The sequence below is a fragment of the Trematomus bernacchii genome, unplaced genomic scaffold (genome assembly GCF_902827165.1).
Source record: "Trematomus bernacchii unplaced genomic scaffold, fTreBer1.1, whole genome shotgun sequence".
NCBI lineage: Eukaryota > Metazoa > Chordata > Actinopteri > Perciformes > Nototheniidae > Trematomus > Trematomus bernacchii.
In genome coordinates, this window is record NW_022987608.1 from 4,911,700 (window position 1) to 4,927,760 (window position 16,061).

Below are 16,061 nucleotides of genomic sequence, written 5' to 3' on the forward strand. Positions count from 1 at the left end.
ACCACCATTGCAGCAACACCCACTGGAATATAGCTGTTGTGTGGTGTTGGGAGTTGTAGTTCTCTAATAGGCACGAGCTACAGCTCAGACAGAGGAAAAGACTACAGCACTTGTTCGCTGTAAAAATAACGCGATAGTTTATTTTTTCGCGCATGCGTACACGTCTTGTTTATGACGGGCTAGCTTCGTTAGGCCAAGTAGATTGGATGATTTCGTCCGTCTAAATTGTAACTCACTGCCTTCTTTTGAGTCAGTATTTCGTTCTACTGCTGCCAAACCTTCGTTACTCCAACATGCTACAGTTCCTGGTGAGTTTAACTAACGTTGTAATGCATGACAGTCATTAACATTTACAAGGACGCTAAGGGATGCGAAACTAGACAAGCTAACGTGATAGCATAACTTGCTGTCAAAACTCTTGACAGTTTTAATGAACACCTCTACTGTAACGTTTGTGAATAGTGACAAATGAAAAATAGGCGTAATTTACCATCAGTTTAGTTAAACGTGGCATACAAGTCACTTTAACTGACCTCAATTTGTAATCATGAGATGCTACTTTATCAGTAAGTCGGACATGTTGGCCTCACGTGACTTTTGCTCCTTGTCTTTCAGGCTGGCTTTACCTTGGGAAATGTCGTCGGGATGTACCTGGCTCAAAACTATGATGTAAGTTTGTTAGCGTATTTACCTATTTTGAGTAAGTGAAGTAATCTGCTTGTCACGCTGACCCCCCTCTACCGGACAAAGCCAGGTAGTCGGACAGGTGCTGCAGAAGGTCGTCATTTTAATTGGTAATATAAAACTAGTTGATACCAAGTCAGTCCTGCAATACATCTTAGTTTTATAAAAGGTAACAATTTTGAGTTATGTTGATTTAACTTTATGACCAAAAGTATGGTCATCCTCATAGGACACACATAATTAGAAACACCTTTCTATATAATAACTGACCACTACCTTCAAATTTGGCAAGGCGTAGCTAAATCACTGACATCTAAATATGTGCATTAGATTGGATTGACCTTACTGCTTGTTCCTTTCTAGGTCCCCAACTTAGCCAAGAAAATCGAGGCTTTTAAGAAAGACGTGGAGGCCAAGAAGAAGCCCCCAGAGTGAGCATCCGGACCATGATGCAAAGCAAGCAGATGCAACCCTGGAGAGAAACTATTTATTTTACATGGCTATGTTACAATGAGTGTACATTTGATAATATGATTGAGAATATTAACAGTGCCTGGAACCACACTTATTTCTAACCTTTAGTTGTATAGGCATGTTCTCATTGTAGCCTATTTTTATAAGATAAATTGTACAAAAACTGGATTTAAAGAATATAACAACTGACTGGTGGGAACACTTTGGGTCCAGTATGGCACTGTTGCCTTTTCTATGATGCACTATGGTGTGATAACTTGCACATAACATTAATTATATTCACATTAGGTGTACACAATGTTCTTTAAAGGGAATTTTAATAGAGCATTCAGTTGTTCTCTTCTGTTGTATTCCACATAATCAAAAGGTTTTCCTTGACAAGTTTCTGGTGTGAAAAATAACTGCCAAATCTTGACATTCGTGAATCTGAATCATTCAGCTTACAATAAAGTTGCTGTTAAGAAGTTTTTGCCTCGTGAATGAAGTAAAGCTTGATTGGCACATTTCAGTTTTCAGGAAAAAGACAATACATACATTTTTATATCTGCTTTGCACTGGTTCTAGCACCAAGTACTTGGTACACATGGGTTGTCAATAAAAGTGTACACAAGATGGCGCCATTACAAGGCATTAATGTTACACATTTTTGCCAAAAATGTAGAATATTCATTATATTTGGCAAAAGAATATATAATAATTTACTTTTTCTTCTTGCGCTTTGTTCTTTTCTTATTCGTCTTCTTTTTATTTGAATTTGGCCATCCAAAGCCTCTGAACTGCAGACAGTCCATTGCATTGTGGGAAATGTAGTAGACGTTCTCCATGGCTGCTGGGCTGAGGAGGTCCACATCTGTCTTGGTGGATTTGGCACTGGGCGACCTCTTTTTGGGTGTTTTTGGACCCCCAGTCTTCTTGGCGGGCTGAGAACTTTGAGACCTGGATTTGGTTGGCTTGATAAAAGATACAAGTGTCGGTTTACCAAAGACTGGCTCCTGTACTTACCTTATTGAATAGTTTAAAAGTAAATATTGCATTTTCTTTACCATGGTAAAAGAAGTCAAGGTCACTTCAAAAGTGGTGAGAGATTATTCACCCATCTGTAAAATGACATGCATACAGAGGAATGCAACAAATAATAGATAATTTTTCTTTCAGATAGACAAGATGATTTAATCGCTATCTTGTACATTAAGTGCTGTTTTAGAACAGCTTCAATGCTTGAAATTGTCAAGTTAAATAAATAAGCGTATATTTTACCAGTTCTGGACTTGGCACGGCTGTAAGTGGCATCTGAATGGCTTCAACTGGGACAATGAGACCCTATTTGTGTATGCCTTGTTGTCGTAGAGACGGATCACTCACTGATGAATGTAGGGGTTGGCTTCAACAAGGTTGCATCCAAGTTACCGCTAGGCTAAAAAACAACACCAAGCTAACCATAGATTAGTGCAGAAGACAAAAGCTAAATGCTGGGTAAATAATTTGTTCAATAAGAGCCCACAGACAGCTATCTTTGAATGTTTTTATTTGTGATACAGTTGAATTTGTCACTTAAGACAATAGGCTTTCAAATTCTTTGGATATCCTCACCAAAGGTTTCTGTTTTTAAAAGCCCTTGCATTCACTTTGTGAAAGTGTAGTTGACATCACTGTAACATCTAGGTACATTCAGTGAATGTAAACCAGTGGAATACCATGCAGAAGATCTTGGAATCTCTCAATCATGCAATACAAATAAATATTATTACCATAACAAGTATGCAGTCATTGTGATTATAAGAAATCCAATATGGACCCAAGAAACTTGTCAGTTGTGAGCGAGACACACACAACCCCAAAATAAAAATGCGCTGTACACAAATTATATCTGACATCATGTTTATCAATCAACCGTGTGCCGATCTACTGCAAGGGCTTTATCCAAGCAATAATGATTTGTTGTGGAGGTTTGTGGATCATCTGCATAGAGCCATATTTTTCTTTAAAGGCAATTTATGGTTTAAAAAGCCTCCTTTGCAGCAACACAACAGCTTTGTTTTCATGTAAACTGATACTTAGAAGTACTTCAATAAAAAGTCAAGTTCAGCATAAGCATTGCTGATCCATGTGTGATAAATACAAAAAAAATGTTAACCAGTGTCAGGGTTTTATTGACCCCGACGTCCTTAATTTATGGTGTTTCAAATTGGTGGCAGTGATGCAGGAGCACAAAGACCGTTATACTGAAGAGCTTCGTACGCTGAGGTCATTGAAAGGTGGAGTTATTGTGTGGTGACGAGCTGGACGATCATGCCGATGATGCGGGAGCCGCGGGGACACGTGCACAGGTCCATGCTGGGGCTCCTGATCTTGTCCTCCAGTAGCTGGTCCAGCTCCCAGCGCAGCTCCTTCACCAGCTCAGCCACCTGCGCAACACACATGGTGGAAGTTAGCTTCTGCGACACCATGTGGTGAAACTCGTTCTAAAGGTAACTGAGTAGAAAAGGGTGAGAAGCATGTGGTGACCTGGGGCGCACTTCATCAGGTGCCAGTGTGAAGTTTATTTAAAGTTAAACCAATAGAGCGGACCGTAAAGAGCAGAGAACTGGAGTTACTTCCAGTTATTATTTTTTATATTGCTCATGCATTTATTTATCATAATTTAACTCATATATCTGTTTATTTCAACTTTACCTCTAACTATAAATACAGAAAATGTAACATTACAAATACTTTTTTTATTATGCTTATTAATAAAAAAGAATTACATAGAGACAACATAAATAATAAATAACGTTATAAACAGCTTCACTCACTGAAGTTTGGGCCATTTTATTTATCATAAAAATGTCACCTTGCTACTAAATTTCAAATAAAAAAAGACAGAAGCCCGTAAAGAACTGAGTTAGAGTGACATCAAGTTACCATTTACATTATTCATCATTAATAAAACATATCATACCCTATGAAAACAGACAATGATATTAATATTATGCTTATTATTACTATTTCATGTGACAACATAGTGATTAGTGCATTGTTTTCACCATTGTTTTCAAAATGTCACTTTGCTATTCAATTCCAAATAAGAAAGATGATTACAATGTCACTTTTGAGGATATGTGCAAAGAAATTCCAAACAGCTTTGTGCATATTAACCTAAACTATTAAATCTGTTTACTGTTCTTCCTGACCTGATGAGAAGAGGCGGCAAATCGGATCCACCCGTCGTCGAGGGAGATGACAAACTCTCCCTTGTGCAGCTCCATGTGGACCTGCCCGCCTCCGAACAGCACCAGCGGGTACACAGACACCATGCTGCAGTCCCTGATGAAGACTCGGCTTGTCTTCACCTTCTCGTGGTAAACCAGGTACGGGCTGTTGTAGTGGCGAACCTGCGGCACAAAGAAGGGTTTCAACAGGCTGGCCACTCTACCTAGCTGCTGAATACTATACATCGGTTCTTTTTATCTCACTGCGTAGTTGACAGACGACGGGTGGATGTGGACGGCGCCGTCGTTCTTCGTCATGAAGCGGAGCTCGTGGGCTTTGGGCTGCATCATCATCGCTCCTTTGCTCGTCATCTTGTAACTCCCCTGAGGAGATCGTACCTGCAACAAAGAGTTAAAGAGTGTGAAACCAAGTGTGTATAATAGGAAGGGGATAGTTTTGTAATGTTCAACACTTTCCTCAGATTGTTATTCCAAAGGACAGAATGAATACAGACCTGGACCACATTGGGATAGAGCGCAGCACAGAGCATGGCGGACATCAGCTTGATGTTGTCTGAGTTCAAGTTAGCCTGAAAAGGAATGATATATACTGTTATACATTTATTACATTCGCTTTAAGACTAAGATTGTGGAGTAATACATAGTATATGTTTGCTTAAAGGCAGATTAAAAAGAAATATGCTGTCCTATTCTATTTAAAATTCTGCAATGATATTTTAATGTTTATTTGAACAACAAATAAAACCCTGTGTGTGTTACCTCGTGGCCGGTGGCCTCCAGAACGCCATCAGTGCCTTTAGAGCTCATGCGCTCGATAACCCTGGCCCTCAGTCCCTCCTTGATGAAGCCGATGTCAGACAGCAGCTCAGCAAACTGCCTCTTCAGACTGGCGATCTCCTGCACAGGCGATAACAGACATGTTTTTAAGAAATGTATGATTTGGGGAAGTTACACAATTGTAGAAGAGGCGCTTTGGACAGCACTGCCTCACCTGTAAGCCTCGTGAAGACAGGAAGTTCTCCCTGCAGTAGAGGAAGCCGGCCTGGTGGCCATTCTTAGCAGCGCAGCACCATCCCTGCAAAGAGGGGTAGTCCATCCCATCAATCATTATATCATTTATACAAGCTAGGCTAAAGGGATGGCTCGATCTTTTTCATGTCCAATTCTGATACTTTTGACACCGGTTCCATTCAATTATAGTCTTTCCCCCTCTCTTAAACTTGTCACTAATACATTTGTATGGATGCACTTTGCTTAACCTAACCAAAAAACATCATGCTCACAACATTATTCTGTCATTCTAGTGAGTCAGTACCTTGTATGCCTGTACCAGAGCTAGATGGTCACTACTCGCCACGGCAAAGGCCACTTTCTTCTCATTGGCTTCTTCTCGCTTATCCCATGGAGACACCTGGAACACAGACACAGGACCAGATAGAGAAAGTATTTTTAATTAAAAAAGAAAAAGAAATAAGGTGTCACAAAGATCAAGTAGTTAGTTATGGATAATAAATCAGAATTATGATGCAAGCAGTTTCTTACAAAGGGCGATTTGAAGGCCAGACTGGCAGCGATAGTGAGTGCAGGGTCGAGGCAGCGGAAGATGGCGCCGAACAGCATGAGTTTCCCGATGCGCACGTCGACGGGCAGGCAGGCCAGGTGGTAGCCCAGCGGGGTCAGTTTCTCATCGTCAGTGAGGGCCCCGAGGTCCCGCAGGCGCTGCTTGGCTGCGTCTAAGCTCTCCATAGCTGGGGGCTCGATGAGCCGAGTGAAGACGGACTCCAGCATCCGATCAGCAAACAAGTCCAGGATTTTGATTCTGTTAAGAAGGGGGAAATGGTAAATACTAGTATGGGGAATTCATGTTTTGAATATTCTAAAATCGGATATTGTGCTGGAGGTAAGGCCTCTCTGGATAGAAGACCTCTTTTGTGAAGGCCATTTTTCTTCTTTTTTAATTTGCATTTACAGAGGAGGTTGGCATTGTGCAAAGAGCAAACAGATGGATGTACCGGAGGCAGAGCTGCTCTAGAGGCACTCTCTGGATCTCAGGCAGCTGCTGCTCTGCCAGCTGGTGTTGGAAGCAGTGGCTGGTGAAGAGGTGGAAGCAGACCCCCGAGGCCACGCGCCCCGCTCGACCCTTCCTCTGCAGAGCGTTGGCCCGAGACACCCACGAGTCCTCCAGGCTCTCCATGCTTTTAGTGGCATCGTATCTGAAACAAATTAAAAACAGAAATTAGAAAATTCTACAATACTCTCTCCACATCAGATCAGATCTAAAGACAGAATATAAAAACATTTACATACAGTTCATCTAAAGAGTTAAACTGATGTCTAATCACTTTAGCCAAACTTGAGGCCGTTACCTCTTCTCCTTCATCTTGCCGGAGTCGATGACATATACCACGTCGTCAATGGTTACCGAGGTCTCAGCGATGTTGGTGGAGATGATAATTTTTGTGACTCCCTCCGGGGGTCGGCGGAAAACTGCCTGCTGCTCCTCATTGGACAAGGTTGAGTGGAGTGGGTACACTTCACATCTATCAATGAGAAATACATCCACATTAGTTAGTACCCTTTGATTACTAAAGTGTTTACCCACTCACTGAGACCATTTGATCAAACTGTTTCTTCCTGAACTCTGGAGGCACAAAATACAATTATAAACCTGAAAATAAGCATAATAGCCAAATACAGACACAAATGATCTACTGTTTTCACTTCTATTGTGAACTGGGTCTCTCAATATTGTATATGCTGATTATTACTTATTTTACCCGTTTGGTAATGATTTTGTCCAACTCAAAGCATTTATTAAAATCATAAGGATTGTGTGTATATTTTACATTTGTATAGCTATCAAGAAATTCAGGTTTGGCTCTTAAAGTAAAAAAAATAAAATGGCACAGTGTGGGGAATATGAACAGTGATAAATAACAGGAATGAGGTTGCTGCAAGTATGCAGGGTTTTAGACACAGACCTGGATTTGCCCCTGTTGTTGAACATTCTGTTGGACTTGAGCTGCTCGTACAGCGTCTTGATCTCAGCCAGGCCTGGCAAAAACACTAGCACTGCACCTGGAGGCAGAACAAAACGTTACAGTTTTCACACTCCAACTCTCAAAGAGTCTTGAAATCTCCTCGACTATAATAAGTACTCATGAGTGTTTCTTACCTGGAGGGTAGTCGTGATTTCCATCTACAATCCACTCCAGCAGGCTCTCCACCAGGTCCATGTTGATCTTGTCCAGGTCCATCGCAGCAATATTCTTCAGTACAGACTTCTTAGTGTCTGCAAAAACAAAACACAATGTGACATTCATAACAGGCAGCAGCAGCTTATTTGGAGACAGTTGAAGAACCTTTAAAAAACAGATCCGTTCATGATGCTAGTTCTAAACTTACCTTTGAATCTGACCGTGAGATCCTGCAGAGTGAGCTGCTGGTCTGGAATGGAGTCTTTGACAGTGTCCTTCTTTTGGAAAGACATGTAGTTCCACATGTCGTCGCCCAAGTCGTCCACCTTGTCCCTAGGCTCCGATTTCCCTCCTCGTCCACCTGTGGAAGACGAATTCTGTTTCCCTGAGCGCATGAACGGGCTGCCATCCTCAATGACATAGCTGTTTCAAAAAGAAAAATTGGCTTGAGTTTCCAGGAAACCTTAAGTTAAATACATCCTTTAACAGAGTTGGATAGAAATATTTGTTGGGACGAAGCTGCATGTACTTACCCGGATTTAGCGATAGCATCTTCAAGGAAAAACTGGTCGACGGGGAAGGTACGACCTGAAAAGAGAGAAAAGTTGAGAAAAGAAAAAACCAATGGAATGAGGTGTCCTATTTGAACATGCATTACGCATATCTGAAACAGACACCACAGCTGGGTTATTACCTGGTATGTGCACAGTGGGACAGTTGAAGAAATACTCAGAGAAGAGGTTGGCATTAAGTGTGGCGCTCATCAGAATGATCTTCAGGTCTGGCCTCTGCATGATCAGGTCTTTTAAAACCAACAGCAGGAAGTCACTGACAAAGAGAAGAGGAAATAAAAGACCAAGCAAACCGGTTACAGAGGACTCAATATGTGACCTGCTCCATCGAAATCAGTCGCATTGACCCGAAGACACATTTTGAGTTGTATACATTGTTGGAAAGAGGAGATTCCTAGCTTTCTAATGATATCAGGATTGTTTTTGTACTCCAAATATTAAGCGAAATATGTCACATTATATAATGACTGTCACCGAGTCATCATTTTGAGAAAAAGGCCTTCAAAGTTTCCTCCATCGGAATCCATGGATCTGATTGATTATCAGCAAATGATCAAAATACTACGGAGGGAAGATATTTTCGTTTGGATTACTGCTCTGGGGGAAGCTCGCGAGTGTGTGAGTGTGTATACGTGTGTGTGTGTGTGTTTGTGTAATTTTGCGTTTGTGTGTATTGTGTTTGTTTCCCGGGGAAAACCCTCACGAGAAACACCAGCTGTTGTTATGCCTGCAGTGACGTCAAGTTACTCCGTTCTCCGCTTGTAATTATACCGTTACAAGCTTCAACGTTGTATTTATCATCTAAATTTGCCGAAACAAGTTTAATATTCTGAAAGCCAAGACTTTGTTTATTTGAAATCAGATGAAAACAAACTTTAACGGACCCTGCCGTGTTATCTATGATTACTATACGCCTTACATTCATAACTTCAGCCGGAGGGAGGGGGGGCGGCTCTGCGGAACAGCAGAGTGGCGAGTGAGAGCTGTCATCTTCCCTTTACAAGCTTCAAACATGTATTTATCGTGTGATTTTGGAAATAAAAGTTTCATATTCTGAAAGACTTTGTTTATTTAAAATCAAACAAAACACCCGAACCCCGAAAAACTATTTTTTTACACAAATCCACGTTTATTTTGAAATGAGCCGTTGCGACTTCCGACTGATTTTCGATAGAGCGGGTCAAATATTATTTGCGACGGTTATGTATGAGATAAATGAAATTTAAAAAGATTTTAAGGGGAAACAATACAGGTTTTCAGAATTGTTATGTTCGAATATGCAAACGAGGCATTATCTAATGTTACATTTAGGTGTGTTTAAATAAACTGAAGTAACTAAAATGTGGGATTTGGAGTCTTTCGAGTCGACTGAAAGACAGCATGTAATGGAAGGAAAATAGCTGAAATATTCAAAATGAGAGGATGAAAAAACTAAAAGTGTTTGCCTGTAGTGCCTCCCCATAAGTGTCTGCTCAGATGCATTAGGAGGAGCGTGAAAGCCTACGTTCAGCACCATATGTGAGGGATTTGCATAATCTCACCTCTCCTCTGTTCTCTCGTGCACCTCATCCACAATGACGTGCGATACTCCTTTGAGGTCTGCCTCGCTCTCCAGTCTCCGCAGTAACACGCCGGTGGTGCAGTACAGCAGTCTGGTGGCAGCCGACTGAAAAAAGACAGACGCATAAAGCTACATATAGCTAGGAATCATACGCAACACAGAAGTCCTATCTGGAACCTTTGGCTAAAAATCGTGCATCAATTCAAATGCTGCCGTACCCGAACAGTCTCCAGGCGGATCTGGTAGCCCACAGAGTTGCCGAGATTCTCCGCTCGCTCCTGCGCCACTCTCTGGGCCACAGAGATGGCAGAGATTCGGCGTGGCTGAGTACAGATGATGTTGACCACCTGATCTGCCGGACCCCCTAAAGAGGCGTCCAGAATGAACTGAGGGATCTGAGTGGTCTTACCACACCTGCAGAGAAGTTACAGAACAAAAACATTTAACAGAGTCATAGCAGGTGTATGAAGAGCTTCTTGATATTCACCAGTTATTTGCCTTATTTACATCCTTTCAGCATCTTCATGGGGTTTTTAATTGATGTATTTTTAAGTATTTTACGTATGTACAACATGGAAGGAAAGGGTTGTTACTTAATAAAATATAATATTTTAACGTTATACAATTTATTTTAATGCACTAGTCAAAAAAGGGGTATTTTGCATGTATGCTTTAAGACTGGTGAAAAGCAAATATCCAAAATAATTAATATTCCCACATACTAGTATTATATTTGTTTGTAATAGCATTTTCCTGATCTGAGTCCTTGTGAATGGGAACAATTAACACCGAGACCCACCCAGTCATCCCGCTGACAACAAGCACCTGGCACCGCTCCAGCAGGTCCAAGATGTTTTCTTTTTCGTTCCAAGCGGGCAGTTTCCTCCTCTGCTCCAACATGGACCTGAAACGCCCAGATGACTGAGTGAACAGAGGGATGGAAGAACAGCCGTGAGTTATAAAACATACATCATGTTGGATAGAATACGTTATTAAGATGAGTTGTCCTTTACCTGCTTCTTCTTAAACTCCCGGCACAGCTTGCCATTTTCTTTCTGCAGGTTGTCTATCTTCATGTTGTGCTTATTCACCATCTTCTTCCTCAGGTTGACGTAACTCTCAGTCTCGACTGGAACATCCTCCTCATCGTCCTCGTCCTCGTCCTTCTCATCCAGCTCCTCTGCCTCCGCTTTCTCTTTCACTTTAAAGACAGGGATAGGACTTCAACTCTTACACACATAACATATAATGCTGAGTATTATTTGGTGCAAAACATTTAGAATAAATAGGGAAAATCGTTTTGACTCACAATCAATGTGTCTCTGGTTGGTAGGTGGTGCTGCTGTCCTCCTGCTGTTGGTACTACTACTCCTGCTCTCCTCAGTAGCGTTGCTCCTCACGCTCTTACTCTTTGCTATGGGAAGAGAGGGTCGAGGAAGCACCAGCACAGGCGGAGGCGTGCTGTATTTGTGATGCTGGACAGCCAGCAGTTCCTTGATGGCAGATTCATCCTCACACATTGTGATCAGAGTGTAAACGACAGGTTCGTTGCTCTTTGCTGCGGCCAACGCTTCTTCGAACAATTTTTCCGTCACGCTGAGCCTCCCCGCGGCCCCTAAAGACACATCGGTGGTGCTGAAGGCGACTATTGGTGCCTGAAACGGGTAACGGTTTCCTTTGGGAAAACGCACCTCTAGTTCATACTCATTAGGGGAACAGCTGCTGAAGCCAGGCTGGCTCGGGCCCTGAAAGTCTGGGGAGCCAGATCTCCCTTTAGTGGGGAGCTGGTGCTTAAACTTGCATTTGTCCCCAAAGCGACAGCCTTGCCCTTTCAAAAAGAACCGGCAGACATCTCGGATGTGAACAACTCCTTCACCACCTCGACCATGCCTGCCATTCTTGGCTGCATTGTCAGAGAGGAATGAGAGGTCCAGGGTTACAGTCCACACTGTATTGGCAATGCGCTCGTTGAAGCGCTCACCGTAAATGGCAGCGAGAGCCAGAGCTTCCTCCTGCCTCTGGCTCAAACACTCATCCCTAGGCACCACTTCAAGACCATCAGGGGAAACAGCTTTCTGGCCGTAGCGCTCACTGAAAATCTGGAGGAGGAGCTTTTCCAGTGTGGACCCAAATTCCCCTCCACTAGCCTCCAATGCCTGCTTGCCACGCTCCCTGTCAAAGCCATACCTACAGAAAAGAACAATAAGAAAAAAATGTTTAGGGTTAGGTTTATTAGGAGTCAATCGTTTAGCTGTATCTGAACCCTTTTTCCTAATCTTCTCCAAGGTTAGGCTCTTAAGAGCCCAGCAGCAAAACACTGGCTTCAGATGAAAAGCAGGACAACAAATGTGTGCACTACCTGCAGAGTTTTCCTATGGCGAATAAGGAGAGGACAGGTTCAGGGGTGGGCCGTTCCTCATCAGACGACTCGGTCAGATACACCGGGCTCTCTGCCTTCTCCACAGGCTCATCAGTAGTGGCCCAAAACTGGCCCTCGTCACGGTGGTCCAACTCATCAATTTCCTCTTCATCCTCTTCTTCTTCAGAATAATCTGAATCAGATTCACTGAGGCAGATAGAATGATATGATTACTTGTGGAATGGAAAAGGAAAACTATCTATATAATTGATATATTTAGTAGAATGTACTTACTCGTATGGCTCATCAAAGTCCCGGGTCTGCAGATTCCGCAGCAGCTCCTTGAGTTGTTCTTGGTTCTCAGTAGTCATGAAGATCTTCTGCATGGGCATGCTGCTCATCTCCGGCCGGATGCTGTCACCTGGCTTTGGGCTTGTTCGTGTCCTCGCCAGGGACCTTGGGAGAGGCTTGCTGCTGCTTTTCCCACGATCTCTTCCTCGACCTCCATCCCTTCCGCCACCACTGCTTCCGCTACCACGACCGCCACCTCGGCCCCCACCACTGCTACCACCTCGGCCCCCGCCACCTCGGCCCCCACCACCTCGGCCACCGCTACCACCACCGCCGCCCCGTCCTCTACCAGGTCTGGTCATTCAAGAGAAAGGGAGGAGAACAAGAGAGATTAGGGTGAAAAGGGGATTCAGCTGGAAATGAGCAAACTATGAAAAAGTTCAAATCTGATCATTAGTTCCTTCACTTTACATACCTGCTTGGACGAGAGGGTCCGGAATCAAGACTGAAATCATCACCGTCATCATAGACGCAAGCTCCTCCTTTACTTCCACCTCCACCTCCACCGCCACCGCCACCACCACCTCCACCTCCTCTTCCTCCTCCTCTTCCTGCTCCTCTTCCTCTTGGCTTGTTAAACTTCCCCCCTCCTCTGTTAGGCTGCCCACCTCTTCTCCTTGCATTCATTTTTCTGTCAAAACACATACATAAACACATCCATCACAGATCACATATTTGGAGCAATTTGCCTTAGAATTATCATCAACAAAACATTCTGGATTGCCTAAAATATACAGCTGTTACACAGTGTACTCACGTTCTGTTATTGTCCTTTCATAGTATCAAATAATCTGTGAAGAGAGACATAAAATGCATCGTTTGAGTAAAATCTTCTGGTATACAATAATCCTGGACGAGCCAGAGAGAGCTGCTAGTTGCGATCCCGGGCAAAAATCTACTGTACATCCACTGCAGTGCACAGAGCAGCACATCGCTGTAGGCTGGGTGGCTCGTTGTGGCACTTTAGTTCAAGTGCGAGCAATGAGATGGTGACTGACACACAGCGCTGGTGGCTACAATTATGCAACCAAACGGAGCATGCCGACTTAACAACCCAACAAAGGCAAAGTCCATTTACCCTCCAAGCCTGGCGGACTGACAACGTGCTTAGATAGCAAGTTATGAAAGGACAACATGTAGCTGGTATTAGCAATAACGTGGTTGTGTGTCATAGTGTGGCACGTCAGAAAGTAAAGTGCATCAAGCTTCCACTAGCTAACATGCTAACAAGCTAGCAAGCTCACTTCTGGTTTAACAAGCTAGCAGAGAGAAGCTTTCTTATTAGTCAAGACGGATGTATTTAATGCTAAAGAATATCTTCAACAATTTCATGTTTATTATACGGGATAAAACGCATACATACTTGAAAAAACTTTACTTTCATAACTAGTATGGACTAACCTGAGGCTGCTGTTTCGACCGGTTCCGACCACCGGTAGCCTGCTTCTCTTTCATTGGTCTAAAATTCAGAGGTCAAAGTGTTCTTCCGGTGTCCGGTGACAAGGAAATAAACAACATATTATATTTTAATTCATATTTGGCGGTGGTTGGACTAAAATTAAAAGTTGAGTTTCCTATTCAGCTAAACTAAATTGTTATAAAAATAGTAACACTGTTTATGAAACAACAGAGCTGTTAAGAAGGCTGTTGTGTTCGGGATATTGTAACTATGGCAACTGCAGTTACAAGCTAACACAGAAAACGGTGAGAGGGAAATAAACAACAAAATATGATATATTAATTCATATCTGGAGGCGGTTTGACATTTTTTGGGGTGATAAAGTTAACTAATATAGCACAAAACATTTTTTTTTATTCAAGTCTTTTACTTTCCTCATCCCTTCGCAGCGTTTCCTGTCGAATCTGATAACATCTCTTATGTCTGGTGGGTTTGATTGTGAATAGTTTCTAATAACACCCAGCACACACACATTTCCTTTTGTCTTGACAGTTGTTTGTCTTATTTTGTACTTTTTTTTAAACTTTCAGACATTCAGGAAAGTGAAGATGTTAAAACTCAAGGTAAATATTACAGTTTAATACCTGCAAATTCTGCATCTGTCAGTTAAGGTTCTTAAAGTAACTTTTTGTTTACAGGAGAAGGACCTATTAAAGTATCCTACGTTTTTCCCAAAGGGGACAAATATGGTGAGTAATAACTGATGGCAGATCCAAATGTACAATACAGTTACATAGTGTGTCAGTGTCTCTTCTCTTTTCCACAGAGGGGGAGTGCAACAGGTGTGCAGGTGTGATGATGAGAAGCGGTACCGGTACACACACCTCAGCAGGGGGCATCATATACACAGGAGAGTGGCTGGAAGACAAAGTATGTATTTACTTATTTTGATGTCTGTTACTTAAGACTTGACGGTTGTATTTGCTTTATGCAAACCCACCACATTTCGTAAAAATAGAGCAAAAAACTTGCGTGTGTCCCTTTGTGGTACTTGTGGGTCTCTTTGTGGTCATTTTGGGTCTCTTTGTATTTGTTTTGTGTCTCTTTCTAGTTTTGTGACTTTGTGTGGTTCTTTTATGTCACTTTCTTTTCATTTTGTTTCTCTTTGTAGTGTTTTATGTCTACTTGTGGTCCATTTTTGTCACTTTGTAAGTGTTTGATAAGTATTTAGTTGTCTGTGGTTGTTACGTGTCCATTTTTTGTCATTTTGTGTCTCTTTTATGCTTCCTGTGCCCAAGTTTACTATCCTCCTTGTTGATACGTTTCTCTACGAGTGACATTTTTCAGTTGAAGACATTGGGGCCCTGACACTTTCGACCCCTGCCTGCGACTAATAGTCCAGTTCAGCAACCCATCCATGTCTGTGGTTAGTCACACATGAACACTCTCTTTCTCACAGATGCATGGCAGAGGGACCCTGAATCATCCCTCTGGAGCACTCTATGAAGGAGAATTCAAAGACAACATGTACCATGGCACGGGAAGATATACCTTTCCAGATGGCTCTACTTACAAGGGTCCCTTCAACAAGAACAGGTAAGAGGCACTTACACCCACTGTGTGATCCCTTAATCTTTTTCTAGAAAGGGCCATGTCCAAATGATGACTGTGTCTAATTGTTAAGCACTGGTTCAGGTTAGCCTGCTTATATAACCAGACTAAAGCAACAAGAGGCTCCAGTTGTTCATTCCTAATGCAATAAGTGGTTTAATGAAGATGATTTTGACATTTGCAGAGTTTTACAAATTAGCCTCTTTAACCAATTTACTTTTAATTTCCACTTGAGACGTTTAAAAGCTGGATAGAACATCTTATTCAAAATAAATGAATAATTTCGGTTGGGATACATATTTAGACCCAAGACATGATGTTCAAGTGTTTGTTTTTTTCATCTTTGGCTACAATATCCAATGTGAGATTTTGTGTTTCTAGGTTGGAGGGAGACGGGGCGTTCACTAACACACAGGGACTGGTTTGGACGGGGGAGTTCCACGGGAAAGCAGCGCTGGGCCTGAACATGCTGCACAACATTTAGGCAAAACATCATTGTACTGGAATGTCTGAATCACTATATATGATCTACATTCAAATTAAATTGTATAGGAAAAGTACTTATATTTTCTGTACTTCATTCTGACAGAAAGACCTGTATTTCTGCAAAGAGCTTAAAGGGGCCCTATCATTTCATATAT

The 16,061-nt window shown here is 42.2% G+C and overlaps 4 protein-coding genes across 4 annotated transcripts; 2 read left to right on the forward strand and 2 right to left on the reverse strand.

Annotated features, from left to right (window-relative positions):
• The first annotated feature begins 138 nt into the window (after window positions 1-138).
• stmp1 (short transmembrane mitochondrial protein 1) lies at window positions 139-1,622 on the forward strand. The gene is made up of 3 exons (XM_034131389.1): window positions 139-308; window positions 616-669; window positions 1,048-1,622. The coding sequence occupies exons 1-3, from the start codon at window positions 294-296 to the stop codon at window positions 1,117-1,119; spliced, it is 141 nt and encodes a 46-aa protein (XP_033987280.1). The 5' UTR covers window positions 139-293; the 3' UTR covers window positions 1,120-1,622.
• Window positions 1,623-1,674: 52 nt separating this feature from the next.
• Window positions 1,675-2,580, reverse strand: LOC117483175 (small lysine-rich protein 1). Its single transcript, XM_034131387.1, has 2 exons — window positions 2,202-2,580; window positions 1,675-2,108 (listed from the first exon to the last, which is right to left on the reverse strand). The coding sequence occupies exons 1-2, from the start codon at window positions 2,202-2,204 to the stop codon at window positions 1,857-1,859; spliced, it is 255 nt and encodes an 84-aa protein (XP_033987278.1). The 5' UTR covers window positions 2,205-2,580; the 3' UTR covers window positions 1,675-1,856.
• An 86-nt stretch (window positions 2,581-2,666) lies between these two features.
• On the reverse strand, window positions 2,667-13,899 carry dhx57 (DEAH (Asp-Glu-Ala-Asp/His) box polypeptide 57). Its single transcript, XM_034131386.1, has 25 exons — window positions 13,812-13,899; window positions 13,168-13,201; window positions 12,826-13,041; window positions 12,354-12,704; window positions 12,060-12,266; window positions 11,010-11,887; window positions 10,714-10,901; window positions 10,500-10,621; window positions 9,919-10,114; window positions 9,681-9,805; window positions 8,262-8,395; window positions 8,101-8,155; window positions 7,776-7,990; window positions 7,546-7,662; window positions 7,352-7,448; window positions 6,737-6,910; window positions 6,383-6,583; window positions 5,913-6,189; window positions 5,686-5,781; window positions 5,362-5,445; window positions 5,130-5,267; window positions 4,865-4,939; window positions 4,614-4,748; window positions 4,332-4,532; window positions 2,667-3,563 (listed from the first exon to the last, which is right to left on the reverse strand). The coding sequence occupies exons 3-25, from the start codon at window positions 13,035-13,037 to the stop codon at window positions 3,420-3,422; spliced, it is 4,422 nt and encodes a 1,473-aa protein (XP_033987277.1). The 5' UTR covers window positions 13,038-13,041; window positions 13,168-13,201; window positions 13,812-13,899; the 3' UTR covers window positions 2,667-3,419.
• Window positions 13,900-14,288: 389 nt separating this feature from the next.
• Window positions 14,289-16,035, forward strand: morn2 (MORN repeat containing 2). The gene is made up of 6 exons (XM_034131265.1): window positions 14,289-14,295; window positions 14,400-14,432; window positions 14,508-14,558; window positions 14,636-14,739; window positions 15,269-15,405; window positions 15,802-16,035. The coding sequence occupies exons 1-6, from the start codon at window positions 14,289-14,291 to the stop codon at window positions 15,902-15,904; spliced, it is 435 nt and encodes a 144-aa protein (XP_033987156.1). The 3' UTR covers window positions 15,905-16,035.
• Window positions 16,036-16,061: the final 26 nt, after the last annotated feature.

What these genes read in the sequence shown, in the direction of transcription:
- stmp1 (XM_034131389.1), top strand. An exon ending in ACCTGGCTCAAAACTATGAT is followed by an intron (nt 670 to 1,047) that starts GTAAGTTTGTTA and finishes GTTCCTTTCTAG; the next exon opens with GTCCCCAACTTAGCCAAGAA.
- morn2 (XM_034131265.1), top strand. An exon ending in TCCCAAAGGGGACAAATATG is followed by an intron (nt 14,559 to 14,635) that starts GTGAGTAATAAC and finishes TCTTTTCCACAG; the next exon opens with AGGGGGAGTGCAACAGGTGT. An exon ending in GGTCCCTTCAACAAGAACAG is followed by an intron (nt 15,406 to 15,801) that starts GTAAGAGGCACT and finishes TTGTGTTTCTAG; the next exon opens with GTTGGAGGGAGACGGGGCGT.
- dhx57 (XM_034131386.1), bottom strand. Translation starts at nt 13,037, where the DNA reads ATGAATGCAAGGAGAAGAGGTGGGCAGCCTAACAGAGGAGGGGGGAAG. An exon ending in CAACCAGAGACACATTGATT is followed by an intron (nt 10,902 to 11,009) that starts GTGAGTCAAAAC and finishes CTGTCTTTAAAG; the next exon opens with TGAAAGAGAAAGCGGAGGCA. An exon ending in TCTCACGGTCAGATTCAAAG is followed by an intron (nt 7,663 to 7,775) that starts GTAAGTTTAGAA and finishes TTGTTTTTGCAG; the next exon opens with ACACTAAGAAGTCTGTACTG.